This window comes from Salmo salar, chromosome ssa25 (genome assembly GCF_905237065.1).
Source record: "Salmo salar chromosome ssa25, Ssal_v3.1, whole genome shotgun sequence".
NCBI classification, from domain to species: domain Eukaryota; kingdom Metazoa; phylum Chordata; class Actinopteri; order Salmoniformes; family Salmonidae; genus Salmo; species Salmo salar.
This window is the reverse complement of record NC_059466.1, coordinates 35565585-35584783: the sequence shown is the minus strand read 5'-3', so window position 1 is coordinate 35584783 and position 19199 is coordinate 35565585. Positions and strand designations below refer to the sequence as shown.

The 19199-nt window shown below is 46.5% G+C and overlaps 1 protein-coding gene across 2 annotated transcripts in view; it reads left to right on the top strand.

Moving 5' to 3' along the window:
* col4a1 (collagen, type IV, alpha 1) overlaps positions 1-19199 on the top strand; it is a 161477-nt gene that overhangs the window by 133831 nt on the left and 8447 nt on the right. Inside the window, exons 11-44 of one of the 2 annotated variants that reach the window (XM_045707489.1) lie at positions 62-97; positions 289-327; positions 567-671; positions 904-939; positions 1067-1126; positions 1237-1272; positions 1497-1541; positions 1625-1657; positions 1889-1949; positions 2086-2121; positions 2265-2411; positions 2652-2738; positions 3068-3151; positions 3396-3466; positions 4520-4711; positions 4954-5122; positions 5224-5316; positions 6504-6706; positions 6801-7233; positions 7366-7455; positions 7549-7701; positions 8373-8471; positions 8707-8796; positions 8913-9052; positions 9286-9412; positions 9653-9733; positions 9894-9992; positions 10260-10496; positions 11376-11509; positions 11736-11808; positions 16612-16683; positions 16886-17014; positions 17189-17287; positions 17464-17676. In XM_045707489.1, the coding sequence (XP_045563445.1) occupies positions 62-97; positions 289-327; positions 567-671; positions 904-939; positions 1067-1126; positions 1237-1272; positions 1497-1541; positions 1625-1657; positions 1889-1949; positions 2086-2121; positions 2265-2411; positions 2652-2738; positions 3068-3151; positions 3396-3466; positions 4520-4711; positions 4954-5122; positions 5224-5316; positions 6504-6706; positions 6801-7233; positions 7366-7455; positions 7549-7701; positions 8373-8471; positions 8707-8796; positions 8913-9052; positions 9286-9412; positions 9653-9733; positions 9894-9992; positions 10260-10496; positions 11376-11509; positions 11736-11808; positions 16612-16683; positions 16886-17014; positions 17189-17287; positions 17464-17676 (3802 nt within the window). The remainder of the gene's footprint in view (positions 1-61; positions 98-288; positions 328-566; positions 672-903; positions 940-1066; positions 1127-1236; positions 1273-1496; positions 1542-1624; positions 1658-1888; positions 1950-2085; positions 2122-2264; positions 2412-2651; positions 2739-3067; positions 3152-3395; positions 3467-4519; positions 4712-4953; positions 5123-5223; positions 5317-6503; positions 6707-6800; positions 7234-7365; positions 7456-7548; positions 7702-8372; positions 8472-8706; positions 8797-8912; positions 9053-9285; positions 9413-9652; positions 9734-9893; positions 9993-10259; positions 10497-11375; positions 11510-11735; positions 11809-16611; positions 16684-16885; positions 17015-17188; positions 17288-17463; positions 17677-19199) is intronic. The other variant, XM_045707490.1, reaches the window with a different exon arrangement.

Here is a 19199-nt window from a genome sequence, read left to right as displayed (position 1 = left end):
TTCGATTTGGATTTTTCTAGGTCTTTGAACACTGACTGACTGTATTCCTTCCTCCCTTTAGGGTTTCCCTGGCCCACCTGGCCCCAAAGGAGAAAAGGTAGGCTGGTCAATGATCTGCCGATAATAGCCTAACATTAACCCACATTAGATGTTGTTGTTCATCCAATCAGATTACTCTCAGTTGTGACATCTCAGTAGTGATGTCCAATCAGATCTTTCCTAGTTGTAACGTCTCAATTGTAATGTCCAATCATATCTCTTAGAAATTACGTTTGTTTTCTCTCTCAGGGTGACAGGCTGTCTTTCCAGAGTGAGAAGGGAGACAAGGTGAGACATGCACACTTTCGTGTTCATAACAGCTTTATAAAGGGTTTATAAGCAGCAATATATAGAAAATAAACCAGTAGTAACAGTTATAACTTCCTTGACCTTTGAGGGACAGATTCGGTCCCCTTCTCCCTTCATCTCTTCTTCTTCCACAACAAAGCCCTAGCCCTCTCCACTGTATACAGTTTTCTTTGTTCCTGTTTCTGATCCGTACCCCTGGTATTTTCCTCTCCTGATAGGGTCAACAAGGGTTCCGTGGCCCCCCTGGCCCCCCCGGCCCCCCCGGACCTCCATCACAGGAAGCGACAGGAAATGCTGTTTCGCACTACCTCCCAGGACCACCGGTACCCAGCTCCTCATAATCAATGACAAAAATGGACAATGATGACCTACTTTGACCTAAGCCCTTGACTCCTTCACGGAGTATAGGCCTCTGACGAATGTCCTCAATCTCACTGTGTTAACAAATCTATGATTATCAATGGATGGGTGGCTGGATGGATAAATAAATGAATGAATGGATGAAAGGAAAGTAGGCCTACCTCCTTACTGAAGGTGTTTGTGTCTGTCCTTCAGGGTCAGAGAGGAGATACAGGAGACAGAGGAGAGAAAGTGAGTGTTTACTACTTTTCAAGTCCAACATTCATCTACATGCAATGACATTACAGTACAGCAAACCAATACTGAATTGTGTTTTGATGGCCACTATAAGTAACATTGATGTCATTTTTGTTTGCAGGGTTTTTGCATTCCACATCTAAACGGGGTCAAGGGTGAACAAGGGCCACCAGGACCAAGGGTGAGTGACGATGATCACTTCAATTTCATTTCATTTTGCTTTTATTGAAGAAAAACTAAAACATTATTTGCTTTCCTGGTAGAACTGAATTTCTGTGTATTGGATTTCAGGGAAAACCTGGAAAAGATGGAGACAATGGATTTAAGGTATAGAATCATACACGTCTACACCTAGCCTACTTCCTCTTTCTCACATTCTCACTGTCTCTCATCCACCACCTCTCTCTCTCTCTCTCTCTCTCTCTCTCTCTCTCTCTCTCTCTCTCTCTCTCTCTCTCTCTCTTTCTCTCTCTCTAGTAGTTTTATCTCAATAGTTCAGTTGTGTTCGATGTCTTTGTCCTGATCATTGTGATGTGCCTGTTGTCATACAGGGAGAGAGAGGCTTTCCTGGCGGCCCTGGATACCATGGAACACCGGTAACTACGTAAACATGTACCTGTCATCTGCTTTTTTATAGCAATGCTGAGGCTAATGAAATGGATGTCTCTCTGTGTTTTAGGGTGAAAAGGGAGAGAGAGGCCCTCCAGCAAATGTAAGTACTGTATACTCTCTCTCTCTCTCTCTCTGTAGCCTCGCTTATTGCTCTGACCACCTCAAATATTGAACTTTCAGATGCAGTTATTTTTTTGTCCATCAGATGCCGCCATACACTCTTTAAAATGAGAGTAACATGCTCAGCACTATTATTGAAAAGTATAGTCATTTATTTGTTTTCTATGCAGGGGGATGAACTTTGATGAACTTGTGATTTCTGTGATTTTAGGGTGATGGTGCTCCTGGCCCTCCCGGACCCCCTGGTCTCCCAGGCTTACAAGGAGAAAGAGGTACAGTAAACCCCCCGACCCCTTTATAAATACAGCTGTTTAGTTCATCATTTAACTAGTATCCAAAGAAGAAGTCCTTCTAAGTGTCTATGTAGGCCTCCTAGACCAACTCTGAACATGCTTCTTTATCTGACAGGTTTCCCTGGTATTCAAGGAGCTCTGGGCCTACCAGGTAAGAGAAGAAACACACATTTTGACCATCAGTAATCCGTGACCCATTACTTGACACTCGGTCATATTTTATGTCCTCTCTGTCATGTATTTCTTTAGTTGACATCCCCATACCTCACTGTGTCCCTCTGTGGTATATTTTAGGCAGGCACATTGAGGGACCACCTGGAGAGAAGGGCCGGCCAGGAGAGGTCGGTCAGAAGGGAGACAGAGGTGCAGAAGGGGAGTCTCTCAGAGGAAAGCCTGGACAAGATGGGCTTATTGGACACCCTGGTCCTCCCGGACCCCCTGGTAGGTGTGGTTACACATTCATAGTGTGACCTTTGACATTTGTCATTGTGGAGTCATTTAGCTGATTATACGTTTAGCAATGGAGTCTTTTAGGTCACTCAGTGTTGTCTAGGCTGTCTCTCACCTGTGTGTGTGTGTGTGTGTGTGTGTGTGTGTGTGTGTGTGTGTGTGTGTGTGTGTGTGTGTGTGTGTGTGTGTGTGTGTGTGTGTGTGTGTGTGTGTGTTGCACTATGTGTATAGGAGATGAGCCATGTGATCCGGCCCTTGAGAAGGGACCACCTGGGCCCCCCGGCCCACCTGGACTACAGGGGGAGTTAGGACAGAAAGGTGAGGGAGGGGGTGGTGGGACAATCACTCTTATCAGTCTCTGATGTTCTGTCCAATCACAATGTACTGTACATTTAGCTAAATCTGTAGTCAGTGCATGCATATTGTATGCGCTCTCTCCCCCTTTCTCTTTCCCTCTCGCTTTTATCACCACGAAACTCTGTAGTGCTCACATACTGATTACATACATTACGTAACATTATCACATATTACAATATATTACTCCATTCCACATAGTACAGCTCAGATTCACTTAAAGGTATCCATCGTATCCCATGCTGTCACCTACCTGTTTGTCTGATATAACTTGTATTGTGATGTACCTCCAGGTGATCAGGGAGACACGTGTGTGCAGTGCGAAGCCTTGGGCCCACCTGGAATCCCTGGCCCCCAGGGGCCTAAAGGACTACAAGGTGAGCTGACAAGAGATACTCCCACACTACTGACTGAATCATAGCTGGAGATAAACACATGCAACTGAAACCTTTGTGTCACTGATTTAAATGAATGATTGGCACTAAAATTATGTTCCACATCTTCACCATGTATCTCAGGTTAGGATCCTGACCCTAGGGCCTATATTTATCCACCTCCACACTATTTCCTATGGGATGGTGTTTTTGTGTTGGACTGAGAAGTGTTGTTTGTCCCCTGTAGGTTATCCAGGAGCGGCAGGCAGTAAAGGAGACAAGGGTGTGCCTGGACCTGCTGGGCTTGATGGAAGCCCTGTGAGTTATCTTCATCACATCATCACTCACTCTTCTAATAGAACCTGAAGAAGACATGCTGCATCACCGTAGCTTCATAAAGACCATTATGGTGGACATGCTGCATCACTGTAGCTCCATAAAGACCATTATGGTGGACATGCTGCATCACTGTAGCTCCATAAAGACCATTATGGTGGACATGCTGCATCACTGTAGCTCCATAAAGACCATTATGGTGGACATGCTGCATCACTGTAGCTCCATAAAGACCATTATGGTGGACATGCTGCATCACTGTAGCTCCATAAAGACCATTATGGTGGACATGCTGCATCACTGTAGCTCCATAAAGACCATTATGGTGGACATGCTGCATCACTGTAGCTCCATAAAGACCATTATGGTGGATATGCTGCATCACTGTAGCTCCATAAAGACCATTATGGTGGACATGCTGCATCACTATAGCTCCATAAAGACCATTATGGTGGACATGCTGCATCACTATAGCTCCATAAAGACCATTATGGTGGACATGCTGCATCACTGTAGCTCCATAAAGACCATTATGGTGAACATGCTGCATCACTGTAGCTCCATAAAGACCATTATGGTGGATATGCTGCATCACTGTAGCTCCATAAAGACCATTATGGTGGACATGCTGCATCACTGTAGCTCCATAAAGACCATTATGATGGACATGCTGCATCACTGTAGCTCCATAAAGACCATTATGGTGGACATGCTGCATCACTGTAGCTCCATAAAGACCATTATGGTGGACATGCTGCATCCCTGTAGCTCCATAAAGACCATTATGGTGGACATGCTGCATCACTGTAGCTCCATAAAGACCATTATGGTGGACATGCTGCATCACTGTAGCTCCATAAAGACCATTATGGTGGACATGCTGCATCACTGTAGCTCCATAAAGACCATTATGGTGGACATACTGCATCACTGGCCGTCCACATGTCATTACTATGTACTGTATGTTTGTCTAGTAGTTTTCTTCCAATAAAAGAGATTGTTGATTGACCCTGCTAATCCTTCTCCTCTCGCCAGGGTAATTCAGGTACTCCTGGGTTGGTAGGTGCTCCAGGAGCCCATGGGGAACCTGGCGACATCTACCTGGCTCCAGGCCTGAAGGGGGACAAAGGTCTGCCTGGTTTCGTTGGCGCACAAGGTCTACCTGGTGTAGATGGACTGCCAGGGAAAGAAGGACTAGCAGGCCTGCCTGGATCCAAAGGAGAACCTGTATGTGTGTGTGTGTGTGTGTGTGTGTGTGTGTGTGTGTGTGTGTGTGTGTGTGTGTGTGTGTGTGTGTGTGTGTGTGTGTGTGTGTGTGTGTGTGTGTGTGTGTGTGTGTGTGTGTGTGTGTGTGTGTGTGTGTGTGTGTGTGTGTGTGTTAGCGAGCACTAGAAGGCTCCTAAAACTTGTGTTCAGACAGTGCTACAGTCAGTCAGTCATCCACCTCTATCTCTGATCTCTTCTTGCAGGCCAGAGAGGGCATCAAGGGGGACCGTGGTCTCGATGGGGACCCTGGTTTCTCTGGACCCCCAGGAGAGAGGGGTCCTCCTGGGGTACCAGGGTTTGGCCGGCCAGGGGAGCCTGGAGAGAAGGGTACATCTGGTCAACAAGGCAAACCTGGAATCCCTGGACAACCAGGTGGGTACAGGCTACAGCTACAAACACACTCAAAAGAACACACACTTGTTAGGTAAAAGGAGCCTAAATGATGATGTGCACATGCTCTCTCTGCCTCTCAGGATTGAAAGGTGAACCAGGTAAAGATGTGAGCTCACCTGGACCCCAGGGCTCCCCCGGTCCTCGAGGACAATCTGGCATCCCTGGACTACAAGGTGAGGGTCAGCTTATTGGTATTGATCTGACATACCTGGACTACAAGGTGAGGGTCAGTTTATTGGTATTGATCTGACATCCCTGGACTACAAGGTGAGGGTCAGTTTATTGGTATTGATCTGACATCCCTGGACTACAAGGTGAGGGTCAGTTTATTGGTATTGATCTGACATCCCTGGACTACAAGGTGAGGGTCAGTTTATTGGTATTGATCTGACATCCCTGGACTACAAGGTGAGGGTCAGTTTATTGGTATTGATCTGACATCCCTGGACTACAAGGTGAGGGTCAGTTTATTGGTATTGATCTGACATCCCTGGACTACAAGGTGAGGGTCAGTTTATTGGTATTGATCTGACATCCCTGGACTACAAGGTGAGGGTCAGTTTATTGGTATTGATCTGGTTTATGGTAGGCTATGGTCCTGCTTGGTCCTGGACTACAAGGTGAGGGTCAGTTTATTGGTATTGATCTGGTTTATGGTAGACTATGGTCCTGCTTGGTCCTGGACTACAAGGTGAGGGTCAGCTTATTGGTATTGATCTGGTTTATGGTAGACTATGGTCCTGCTTGGTCCTGGACTACAAGGTGAGGGTCAGCTTATTGGTATTGATCTGGTTTATGGTAGGCTATGGTCCTGCTTGGTCCTGGACTACAAGGTGAGGGTCAGCTTATTGGTATTGATCTGGTTTATGGTAGGCTATGGTCCTGCTTGGTCCTGGACTACAAGGTGAGGGTCAGCTTATTGGTATTGATCTGGTTTATGGTAGGCTATGGTCCTGCTTGGTCCTGGACTACAAGGTGAGGGTCAGTTTATTGGTATTGATCTGGTTTATGGTAGGCTATGGTCCTGCTTGGTCCTGGACTACAAGGTGAGGGTCAGCTTATTGGTATTGATCTGGTTTATGGTAGGCTATGGTCCTGCTTGGTCCTGGACTACAAGGTGAGGGTCAGCTTATTGGTATTGATCTGGTTTATGGTAGGCTATGGTCCTGCTTGGTCCTGGACTACAAGGTGAGGGTCAGCTTATTGGTATTGATCTGGTTTATGGTAGGCTATGGTCCTGCTTGGTCCTGGACTACAAGGTGAGGGTCAGCTTATTGGTATTGATCTGGTTTATGGTAGACTATGGTCCTGCTTGCTCCTGCGTAGTGCATCATGAACAACTTCTCCATCCTGACCCCAGGTGACAGAGGACTTCAGGGAGACCCTGGAATGCCAGGATTCCCCGGACAGAAAGGTGACTCAGGTGTCCCCGGCATTGGGTTCCCAGGACTACCCGGGCCTAAAGGATACTCTGGAGCTCCAGGAGCCCCTGGGTTGCCAGGAGAGCCTGGGAGATCTGGACAGGATGGTTTCTCTGGAAAACCAGGCATACCTGGTCCAAAGGTGTGTGTTCCTGTGTCTGTGTCTTTGCTTCACTTTCTATTGTTTCAAACTCCATCAATCAAACAATCAACCAATCTTCTTCTGCCCTCTCAAGGGTGAGCCAGGTCAGGGTCTACCTGGTCCTAAAGGTTCTCAGGGCCCTCCCGGAGAGACAGGTTTCCATGGAGATAAAGGCAGCGTTGGTCCAACTGGTATTCCTGGACAAGAGGGACACACAGGACCACCTGGAGCTCAGGGAATTCAAGGTGACCCTGGCCCCCCTGGTCAGCATGGTGGCACTGGACCCCCTGGACCCCCTGGAGCAGGAGAACCTGGGGCCCCTGGACCAATAGGACCCCCTGGAGAGCCAGGCCCCTTCGGTCATGACGGTGTGAAAGGAGATAAGGGCTTCCCTGGCTCTCCTGGTCTGGACATGCCCGGCCCCCAGGGAGAGAAGGGAGACTCAGGATTCCCTGGACTGTCTGGATCAAAAGGGTTGCCAGGAAGACCTGGCCCGGCTGGCAGAGACGGATTCCCCGGAGACCCAGGTGAGACAGATCTCAGAACAGTGGAGGAGGTCTGATTAAACCGGAAGGAAATGAACACTCATTGACTAGACTGGTCTGGGTTCATTTTCTTTTCCTATTCTATTTATTTGTTGATGTGTGTGTGTTCCCCAGGCCTCAAGGGAGAGATGGGAGTCATGGGAATGCCCGGAACACCAGGATATCAGGGTTCTGCTGGGAGCCCTGGAACTCCTGGACAGAGAGGTGGGTAGAGTAGAACTGCTGTACTACCAGACTACCAATCAGTGTGTTTTGCACCACTATACTATAGCATCTCAAACCACTCCTCTCTCTCAGGCAACCCGGGTGTCTCTGGACCTAGGGGGGAGTTTGGTGAGCCTGGACCCAAAGGAGAGAGGGGAGAGCCGGGTCTGCAGGGTCCTCCTGGCAACATGAGTGAGCTGAACATGGAGCACATGAAGGGAGAGAAAGGAGACAGCGGAGACCCAGGTATACAAAGTGAACATGCCCCATACAACTGCGCTGTATCCTACATCATACTACACTGTATCCTACAGCACTGTATCCTACATCCTACTGCACTGTATCCTACATCCTACTGCACTGTATCCTACATCCTACTGCACTGTATCCTACATCCTACTGCACTGTATCCTACATCCTACTGCACTGTATCCTACATCCTACTGCACTGTATCCTACATCGTACTGCACTATATCCTACATCCTACTGCACTGTATCCTACATCGTACTGCACTGTATCCTACATTCTACTGCACTGTATCCTACATCGTACTGCACTATATCCTACATCCTACTGCACTGTATCCTACATTGTACTGCACTATATCCTACATCCTACTGCACTGTATCCTACATCGTACTGCACTGTATCCTACATCCTACTGCACTGTATCCTACATTGTATTGCACTATATCCTACATCCTACTGCACTGTATCCTACATCGTACTGCACTGTATCCTACATCATACTACACTGTATCCGACAGCACTGTATCCTACATCCTACCGCACTGTATCCTACATCCTACTGCACTGTATCCTACATTCTACTGCACTGTATGTCTGTCAGGTGGTCTGTTTTAAACAGGAATTGGGAATCGTTTAGGTACGCTAAATCCCACTTTTTCCCATTAGGTGACCCTGGACACACTGGAGAGAAGGGTTATCCAGGACAGGCCGGAGTACCTGGTATGCCAGGAAAGGATGGAGAGCCCGGTACACCTGGTCAACCAGGTTAGTCACCTATGTAGGCTTCGCCACACCCCTCTGTTTATTGTGCCCGACACATAGAAAGGAATTAGAGTAGTTTAATAGGATCTCAACGGTTACAAACCTGTATACTACCTGGTATGAAATTATGTACTGGTCTTGCACAATGTATAATATGCTAGTGGATAGTATTTGGGACACAGTCAATGTGATGATTAAATGACACCCTATTTTAATCGTTATGATTCTTGTTTCTCAGGTGAGAAAGGAGACACAGGTGTTCCTGGTGAGCCCGGCAGTACTGGGTATCCTGGAAACAAAGGAAGCATTGGAGAAATGGGATACCCAGGTAAGAAAACAACACACAATCCACTCACTGAGAGGAATCATCCTTTATATCGAACATCCGCTGTGGTGCGGATGGCTAGACTGGTTCTAACCGGATTCTCATGTATGGTTCTATAGGTTCAAAGGGTTCGAAGGGTGCTAAAGGCATTGTGGGGACAACGGGTCACCCAGGGTTCCGGGGTACAGAGGGGGTGAAAGGAGACAAAGGAACAGCCGGTTTGCCAGGTGTCGGAGTGCCAGGACCCCCTGGAGAGAAGGTAAGTCACAACCACTTTTAGTCTCCCTGAGAGCTGGCTCCTTGAAAGTTTCACACAACCAAGGTTTGTGTCTTGATGGATGGTGCTAGCTAGCTTCGGTGTATCCTTTTTTTCATTGCAATTGCGCCACTAACTGTCTCTTTTTCAATCAATACACTGTATCTACCATTTTCCTCTAATTTTCCCACTCTCTTTCTCTCCCTCCATCCCTCTCTTTTTTTTCTCTCTCTCAGGGTCAGTTGGGTCTGCCTGGTTTCCCTGGTAACGCAGGAGAGAAGGGTCAGAAGGGAGGAATGGGAGTCCCTGGGATGCCAGGAACACCAGGAACCAAGGGAGACACTGGTTACATTGGTCACCCAGGTGAGGGTCCGGTCTCCATGATGACAACTGCCCCTACTTTGACCTGACTGATTGATTGATTCAATTTGGAGTTTAAAAAAAGACAAGACAAGATTAGAATACATGTTGGCCCAGGGAAGAACACTTGAAAGTATTATTTCCTATATCGACCAGGTATTCTCGATCATCTCACAAACCCAGAACATTACTTTTTGCTTGGCAACCTCTAGTCTAACCGAAGGTGCGTGCTGTGTTGTGCAGGTCAGCCAGGTCGGCCAGGAGAGAAGGGTGTCGGTGGGCTGCCCGGGTCAACAGGAGAGCCAGGTCAAACAGGTCGACCAGGTAAGGAACACATGGAGCACAGTAACAATGCCCCTGTTGCCACTGGTTCCTGTTAGTGCAGTATGACAGCTAGTCATGAAGCTTGGACTAATTTCCCATACTGTAGCTACTCTACCACAGCGGGTCGAGACACACACTCAGGTAACCTATTGTTTCCCAGGTGAGCCTGGTCTGCAGGGTCCCCCAGGTCCGACCGGAGAGAAAGGAGAGTCAGGAGTGGACGGCATTCCTGGATCATCAGGAGACAGAGGAGACCAAGGTGAGTGACCTCTCCTGACCTTTAGGATACAGTCAGGAATGTTCATCAGCCTATAAACCACTTGTAAACCACATGCTTTTATGATCTGTGTTATATTTCCATTCGCCCAACTCTTGACTATGTCTCCAAATCAACTCATACACTGCATCTAAACAGCCAACAAACAGCAGAGGCAGACCTTAAGAGTTTAGTAGGTGACGTTTTTACGTCAATGGCCTGGAGTTTGATCAATGGCCTGGAGTGTTTGTCTCTGTGTCCCTCCTATAGGTTTTCCTGGCAGAGGCTTCCCAGGAACGCCGGGGTCGTCTGGACTTAAAGGTGATAAGGGCAGTCCAGGTTTCCCAGGTTCCCCAGGTATCCCAGGTATCCCAGGGACCAGGGGAGAGAAGGGTACGGCAGGCTTCCAGGGCTCCCTTGGCCAGCCAGGAGAACAGGGCCACCCAGGACCCGCTATGGAGGGGCCCAAAGGAGATCAAGGAGTGCCAGGAAAGCCTGGAGAACCAGGTACTGTATACTGCACACCTGAAACCTGCTTGATTGTACATTTTGATAAATATCATCCTCTGGTTCTCATTCTCCTTCATTTATCCTCCTCTTCTCATCCCCCTCTACCCCTCTCTCTCTCCATCCTCCTCTTCTCATCCCCTCCATCCCTCTCTCCCACCCTCCCTCCCTCCGTCCTCCTCTTTTCATCCCCCTCCATCCCTCTCTCTCCCTCCATCCTCCTCTTCTCATCCCCCTCTACCCCTCTCTCTCTCCATCCTCCTCTTCTCATCCCCTCCATCCCTCTCTCCCACCCTCCCTCCCTCCATCCTCCTCTTCTCATCCCCCTCCGTTCCTCTCTCCCTCAATCCTCGTATCATGCCCCTCCATCCCTCTCTCCGTCCATCCTCCTCTTCTCATCCCCTTCTATCTCTCTCTCCCACCATCCCATTCTTCTCACCCCCCTCCATCCCTCTCTCCTTCCATACTCCTCTTCCCATCCCCTTCTATTCCTCTCTCCCTCCATCCTCTTCTTATCACCCCCTCCATTCCTCTCTCCCCCATCCTCCTCTTCTCATCCAACTCCATCCCTTTCTCTCTCCATCCTCCTCTTCTCATCCCCTTCTATTCCTCTCTCCCTCCTTCCTCCTCTTCTCATCCCCTCCATCCCTCTCTCTCTCCCTCCATCCTCCTCTTCTCATCCCCTCCATCCCTCTCTCTCTCCATCCTCCTCTTCCCATCCCCTTCTATTCCTCTCTCTCTCCATCCTCTTCTCATCCCCCTCCATTCCTCTCCCTCCATCCTCCTCTTTTCATCCCCCTCCATTCCTCTCTTCCTCCATCCTCCTCTTCTCATTCCCTCCCTCCCTCCATCCTCCTCTTCTTCTCCTCCTCTCTACAGGTACCAGTGGTGTTCCAGGTCCTACTGGTGTTCCCGGCAGCGCGGGGGCTAAGGGAGACAAGGGAGATCAGGGTGGACAAGGAGTACAGGGCGAGCAGGGCTTAAAGGGAGAACGAGGATACTCTGGACTTCCTGTAGGTCACTTCCTGTTGCTCACTGACTGATCCATTTGTGATGTCATGACAGTCTAGTCGGTTTATCATGACACGTGACTAGTGTCCACCATCTGACTTGTGTGTGTGTGTATATATGTGTATGTGTGTGTGTGTGTGTGTGTGTGTGTGTGTGTGTGTGTGTGTGTGTGTGTGTGTGTGTGTGTGTGTGTGTGTGTGTGTGTGTGTGTGTGTGTGTGTGTTACAGGGGCAATCTGGCCTTCCAGGTGTTGATGGACTGAAGGGAGAGATGGGACTGCATGGTGTGCCTGGTTTCCCAGGTGAGTGGTACATCTAATTTAGACAAGGTTTCCCAGATGAGTGGTGTAGATAATTTAAACAAGGTTTCCCAGGTGAGTGGTGTAGATAATTTAAACAAGGTTTCCCAGGTGAGTGGTGTAGATAATTTAAACAAGGTTTCCCAGGTGAGTGGTATAGATCATTTAGGCAAGGTTTCCCAGGTGAGTGGTATAGATCATTTAGACAGTGAACAAAGTGTCCTTGTATCTTCTTACCAGAGGAGGCAGTGGGGGGGGGGGGGGCTCATTGTAATGGCTGGAATGGAATAAATGGGACGGTATCATAACAGTGTCGGCCGTTGATTGGCTGAATACCTGGGGGGGCGGGGTGGTTGGAGTTGTCAACAAAGCAGCATGACAGAAATATGTTGCCAAGTTTTCGAACTACCAGTAGTTTCTTTGCAACGATACAGTGGCAAGAAAAAGTATGTGAACCCTTTGGAATTACCTGCATTTCTGCATAAATTGGTCATAAAATTTGATCTGGTCACAACAATAGACAAACAGTCTGCTTAAACTAATAGCACACAAACAATTATACGTTTTCATGTCTTTATTGAACACACCATGTAAACATTCACAGTGCAGGGTGGAAAAAGTATGTGAACCCTTGCATTTAATAATTGGTTGACCCTCCTTTGGTGGCAATAACCTGAACCAAATGTTTTCTGTAGTTGCGGATTAGACCTTCACAACGGTCAGTAGGGATTTTGGACCATTCATCTTTACACAACTGTTTCAGTTCAACAATATTCTTAGGATGTCTGGTGTGAACTGCTCTCGAGGTTGAGGTCAGGAAATACACTCCAGAAGGCGTATTTTCTTCTGTTGAAGCCATTCTGTTGTTGATTTACTTCTGTGTTTTTAGTCGTTGTCCTGTTGCATCACCCAACTTCTGTTGAGCTTCAATTGGCAGACAGATAGACTTACATTCTCCTGCAAAATATCTTGATAAACTTGGGAATTCATTTTTCCGTCAATAATAGCAAGCTGTCCAGGCCCTGAGGAAGCAAAGCAGCCCCAAAGCATGATGCTCCCTCCACCATACTTTACAGTTGGGATGAGGTTTTGATGTTGGTGTGCTGTGCTGTGCCTTTTTTTTCTCCACACATAGTGTTGTGTGTTCCTTCCAAACAACTCAACTTTAGTTTAATCTGTCCACAGAATATTTTTCCAGAAGAGCTGTGGAACATCCAGGTGCTCTTTTGCTAACTTCAGACATGGAGTAATGTTTTTTTTGGACAGCAGTGGCTTCTTCTGTGGAGTCCTCCCATGAACACCATTCTTGTTGAGTATTTTACGTATCGTAGACTCGTCAACAGAAATGTAAGCATGTTCCAGAGATTTCTGTAAGTCTTTAGCTGACACTCTATGATTCTTCTTAACCTCATTGAGCATTCGGCGCTGTGCTCTTGCAGTCATCTTTGCAGGTTGGCCGTCAGATTATTTCACTCATAATTCACTGTATCACAATTCCAGTGGGTCAGAAGTTAACATACAACTTGACTGTGCCTTTAAACAGCTTGGAAAATTCCAGAAAATGATATCATAGCTTTAGGAGCTTCTGATAGGCTAATTGACATCATTTGAGTCAATTGGAGGTGTACCTGTGGATGTATTTCAAGGCCTACCTTCAAACTCAGTGCCTTTTTGCTTGACATCATGGGAAAATCAAAATAAATCAGACCTCAGAAAAAAATTGTAGACCTCAACAAGTCTGCTTCATCCTTGGGAGCAATTTCCAAATGCCTGGAGGTACCACGTTCATCTGTACAAACAATAGTACGCAAGTATAAACACCATGGGACCACACAGCCATCATATCGCTCAGGAAGGAGACGCGTTCTGTCTCCTAGAGAGGAACGTACTTTGGTGCGAAAAGTGCAAATCAATCCCAGAACAACAGCAAAGGACCTTGTGAAGATGCTGGAGGAAACAGGTACAAAAGTATCTTTATCCACAGTAAAACAAGTCCTATATTGTCATAACCTAAAAGGCCGGTCAGCAAGGAAAAAGCCACTGCTCCAAAACCACCAAAACCACAAGCCAGACTACGGTTTGCAACTGCACATGGGGACAAAGATCGTACTTTTTGGAGAAAAAAAACCCTGACCTCAAGCCTATAGAAAATAGAAAATTTGTGGGCAGAACTGAAACAGCGTGTGCAAGCAAGGAGGCCTACAAACCTGACTCAGTTACACCAGCTCTGTCAGGAGGAATGGGCCAAAATTCACCCAACTTGTTGTGGAAGGCTACCCGAAACATTTGACCGAAGTTAAACAATTTCAAGTCAATGCTACCAAATACAAATTGAGTGTGTTTAAAGTTCTGACCCACTGGGAATGTGATGAAAGAAATAATAGCTGAAATAAGTCATTCTCCCTACTATTATTCTGACATTTCACATTCTTAAAATAAAGTGGTGATCCTAACTGACATAAGACGGGGAATTTTTACTAGGATTAAATGTCAGGAATTGTGAAAAGCTGAGTTTAAATGGATTTGGCTAAGGTGTATGTCAACTTCCCACTTCAACTGTAGATGTTCGGTTTATCAGGTCCCAGGCTCCCATGACTGTTATGATTATTTATATCCAAGTTAATTACAATTAGCTTTTTGCTTTAGCCCCAGCTGTATCTGATAGAGCAGATCTAGTCTCCCGTACTGAAATAAGTCGTCTGGCGCGTGTGAGGCTCATTGTGAGGGAGACTAGAGCAAACCCAGAAGTTCTGAAAGTGCACATTTAAGTACCCCCAGGACAGTCCATTTACTTTGTGCTGTTATAATTTATGTTATGAAATCCTGTGATTTCATTGGGGCAGTTCACCCATGGCTGGCAAAACAATCCAAGCAATGTTCGTACGGCCTATGCGCCCCCGGAGCTGCTGCTGAACAGCTTGTTTTTAACAATATATTTTTGAAACAGAAAAATGTACATATTTCCTGCACTTTTATGAGCATTTAAAACATTAAAAATATATATATTTTTTATTTACAGTACCAGTCAATAGTTCGGACACATCTACTCATTCAAGGGTTTTTCTTTATTTATTTTTTTACTATTTTCTACATTGTAGAATAATAGTGAAGACATCAAAACTATGAAATAATGCATATGGAATCATGTAGTAACCAAAAAATATAAACAAAACAAAATATATTTTAGAATTGAGATTCTTCAAAGTAGCCACCCTTTGCCATGATGACAGCTTTGCACACTCTTGGCATTCTCTCAACCAGCTTCACCTGGAATGCTTTTCCAGCGTCTTGAAGGAATTCCCACATATGCTGAACATTTGCTGGCTGATTTTTTCACTCTGTGGTCCAACTCATCCCAAACCATCTAAATTGGGTTGAGGTCGGGTGATTGTGGAGGCCAGGTCATCTGATGCAGCACTCCATTACTCTCCTTCTTGGTCAAATAGCCCTTACACAACCTGGAGGTGTTGGGTCATTGTCCTGTTGAAAAACCAATGATAGTCCGACTAAGCGCAAACCAGATGGGATGCCATATCGCTGCAGAATGCTGTGGTAGCCATGCTGGTTAAGTGTGCCTTAAATTCTAAATACATTACTGCCAGTGTCACCAGCAAAGCACCCCCACACCATCACACCTCCTCCTCCATGCTTCACGGTGGGAACCACACATGCAGAGATCATCCGTTCACTTACACAGTTGAAACCAAAAATCTCTAATTTGGACTGATGAGCCCAAGGACAAATTTCCACCGGTCTAATGTCCATTGCTTGTGTTTCTTGGCCCAAGCAAGTCTCTTCTTCTTATTGGTGTCCTTTAGTAGTGGTTGCTTTGCAGCAATTTGACCAGGAAGGCCTGATTCACACAGTCTCCTCTGAACAGTTGATGTTGAGTTGTGTCTGTTACTTGAACTCTGTGAAGCATTTATTTGGGCTGCAATTTCTGAGGCCGGTAACTCTAATGAACTTATCCTCTGAAGCAGAGCTAACTCTGGGTCTTCCTTTCCTGTGGCGGTCCTCATGAGAGCCAGTTTCATCATAGCGTTTGATGGCTTTTGCGACTGCACTTGAAGAAACTTTAAAAGTTCTTGAAATTTTCCACAATGACTGACTTTCATGTCTTAACAAGGCACATCTCTTCATTGAAATGTATTCCACCTCATGAAGCTGGTTGAGATATTGCCAAGAGTGTGCAAAGCTGTCATCAAGGCAAAGGGTGGCTACTTTAACACTTTTTTTTGGTTACTACATGATTCTATATGTGTTACTTCATAGTTTTGATGTCTTCACTATTATTCTACAATGTAGAAAATAGTAAAAATAAAGAAAAATCATTGAATGAGTAGATGTGTCCGAACTTTTGACTGGTTCTGTATATATATATATACAAATAAATAAACATTTGGGGGGACCAATCACAAGTGGGGCACCGCCCCTAACGCCCCTAGGGTTAGCCACCACTTTATCAAACACATCAAACATATGGAAACCACATGTTTTATTCCATTCTAGCCATTACAACAGGGTTTCCCAAAGTCGGTCCCCAGGACCCCAAAGGGTGCACATTTTGGTCAAGCTTTGATCATTTGAATCAGCTGTGTAGTGTTAGGGCAAAACACAAAACGTGCACCCCTTGGGGTCCCGAGGACTGAGTTTGGGAAGCGCTGCATTACAATGTCTTCCAATATCTTCCTATATCTTCCCCACCAGCCTCCTCTGATTCTTACAATGTGTGCATGTGACCGTTGGTCTATGTGGTTCAGATGATTTCATCAGGTGGATAAATCCAAAAGTTCCTCTCTTCTTCAGGGACAAAGGGTGAATTGGGTGTGTTTGGATTGAAAGGAGAGCTGGGAGACAGAGGATTCCCAGGAACCAAAGGTGAGTGGAGAGACACCACATTAAACCAAACAGCCAGTAAACCAAATCACTGTGAGCTTCATAGCATCAAACACCTACTGTATAGTGGCCATTGAGTGCTGACATGTATATTCTGAATAAATGCCATGTAGCAGATACTTTTACCCAAATATGAATAATAATATGATTTGGTCATTATCTGAATGGCCTTTCCTTGTTCAAGGTAATGATGGCCCCCCTGGTCCTCCTGGCCTCCACACCTTCATCAAGGGAGAAAGTGGCTTCCCAGGGGGTCAGGGCCCTCAGGGGCCTGTGGGGCCCTCCGGTTTCCCTGGGCTGAAAGGACAGCAAGGTGAGAGTTCAAACCATCCTATCTACAATGAGCCGATATATTATGACCAAACATCAGCTCTGATCACCCCATAATATATGATCTCTTCCATCCGTCCATCCATCCATTTTCTCTCCCTCTCTTTGTTTCTCTTTCTCTCTCCATCTCTCTCCTCTCTCGCTCTCTGTCTCCCAGGTATGACAGGTATTCAGGGTATTAAAGGTGACGAGGGGAACCCTGGGATTAACGGTCTCCCCGGAGCCAAGGGAGAACCAGGCCTGCTTGGTCCCTCAGGTGAGAGTCACATCCCCTTTGTCCAGTTTATAGCCTCACTGAAAAGGATACTACACTGTATGTAGAATAGAATACTATCTGATGTACTATTGTTATCCGGGTGATTCTCAGACTGGGAACTAATGTTCCATTTGACCCTGACCTTCATCTTTGACCTTTGACCCTTGTCCCTATAGGACCGAGAGGGTATCCTGGACCCCCAGGACCTGATGGTGTTCCGGGTCAGGTAGGTCCTCCCGGCCCCTCCTCCATGGAGCATGGTTTCCTGGTAACCAGGCACAGCCAATCGGTGGAGGTTCCACAGTGTCCAGAGGGAACATCGCTGATCTATGATGGATACTCCCTACTCTACATCCAGGGCAATGAGCGTTCCCACGGACAGGACCTGGGTAAGAGAGAGCTAGCACGAGAGATAGATGTTGTATCTATCTTGTGATTCAATCAATCAATCAATCAAATGTATTTATGAAGCCCTTCTTACATCAGCTGATGTCACAAAGTGCTGTACAGAAACCCAGCCTAAAACCCCAAACAGCAAGCAATAAAGGTGTAGAAGCACAGTGGCTAGGAAAAACTCCCTAGAAAGGACAGAACCTAGAAAGAAACCTAGAGAGGAACCAGGCTATGAGGGGTGGCCAGTCCTCTTCTGGCTGTGCCGGGTGGAGATTATAACAGAACATGGCCAAGATGTTCAAATGTTCATAAATGACCAGCAGGGTCAAATAATAATAATCACAGTGGTTGTAGAGGGTGCAACAGGTCAGCACCTCAGGAGTAAATGTCCGTTGGCTTTTCATAGCCGATCATTCAGAGTATCTCTACCGCTCCTGCTGTCACTACAGAGTTGAAAACAGCAGGTCTGGGACAGGTAGCACGTCTGGTGAACAGGTCAGGGTTCCATAGCCACATGCAGTACAGTTGAAACTGGAGCAGCAGCACGAACAGGTGGACTGGGGACAGCAAGGAGTCATCAGGCCAGGTAGTCCTGAGGCATGGTCCTAGGGCTCAGGTCCTCCGAGAGAGAAGGAAACAAAGAAAAAAAAAGAAAAAAAGAGAGAAAGAAAGAAGGAAAGAGAGAAAGAAAGAGAAAGAGAGAGAAAAGGAGAGAGAATTAGAGAGAGCATACTTAAATTCACACAGTACACCGGATAAGACAGGAAAAATACTCCAGATATAACAGACTGACCCTAGCCCATAAAGTATTGCAGCATAAATACTGGAGGGGTCGGGAGACACTGTGGCCCCGTCCGACGATACCCCCGGACAGGGCCAAACAGGCAGGATTTAACCCCACCCACTTTACCGTACTTCGAAGCATGTCAACCGCTGTTTAAAATACATTTTTATGCCATTTTTCTCGTAAAAAAGCGATAATATTCCGACCGGGAATCTGCGTTTAGGTAAAAAGAGGAAAGAAAATAAAGCACGGGGTCGACTCGTGCACGCGCCTCAGCCCATTGTCCTCTGATCGGCCACTTGCCAAAAGCGTAAATGTGTTTCAGCCTGGGGCTGCCTCGATATCATTCAGCTTTTTCCCGGGCTCTGAGAGCCTATGGGAGCCGTAGGAAGTGTCACGTTACAGCAAAGATCCTCAGTCTTCAATAAACAGAGACAAGAAGAACAAGATCTTGTCAGAGAGGGCACTTCCTGTAAGGAATCTTCTCAGGTTTTTGCCTGCCATATGAGTTCTGTTATACTCACAGACACCATTCAAACAGTTTTAGAAACTTTAGGGTGTTTTCTATCCAAAGCCAATAATTATATGCATATTCTAGTTACTGGGCAGGAGTAGTAACCAGATTAAATCGGGTACGTTTTTTATCCGGCCGTGTCAATACTGCCCCCTACCCCCAACAGGTTAATGGTAGGTTTATTTGAACAGTGAGAGACAGAATAACAACAAAAAAATCCA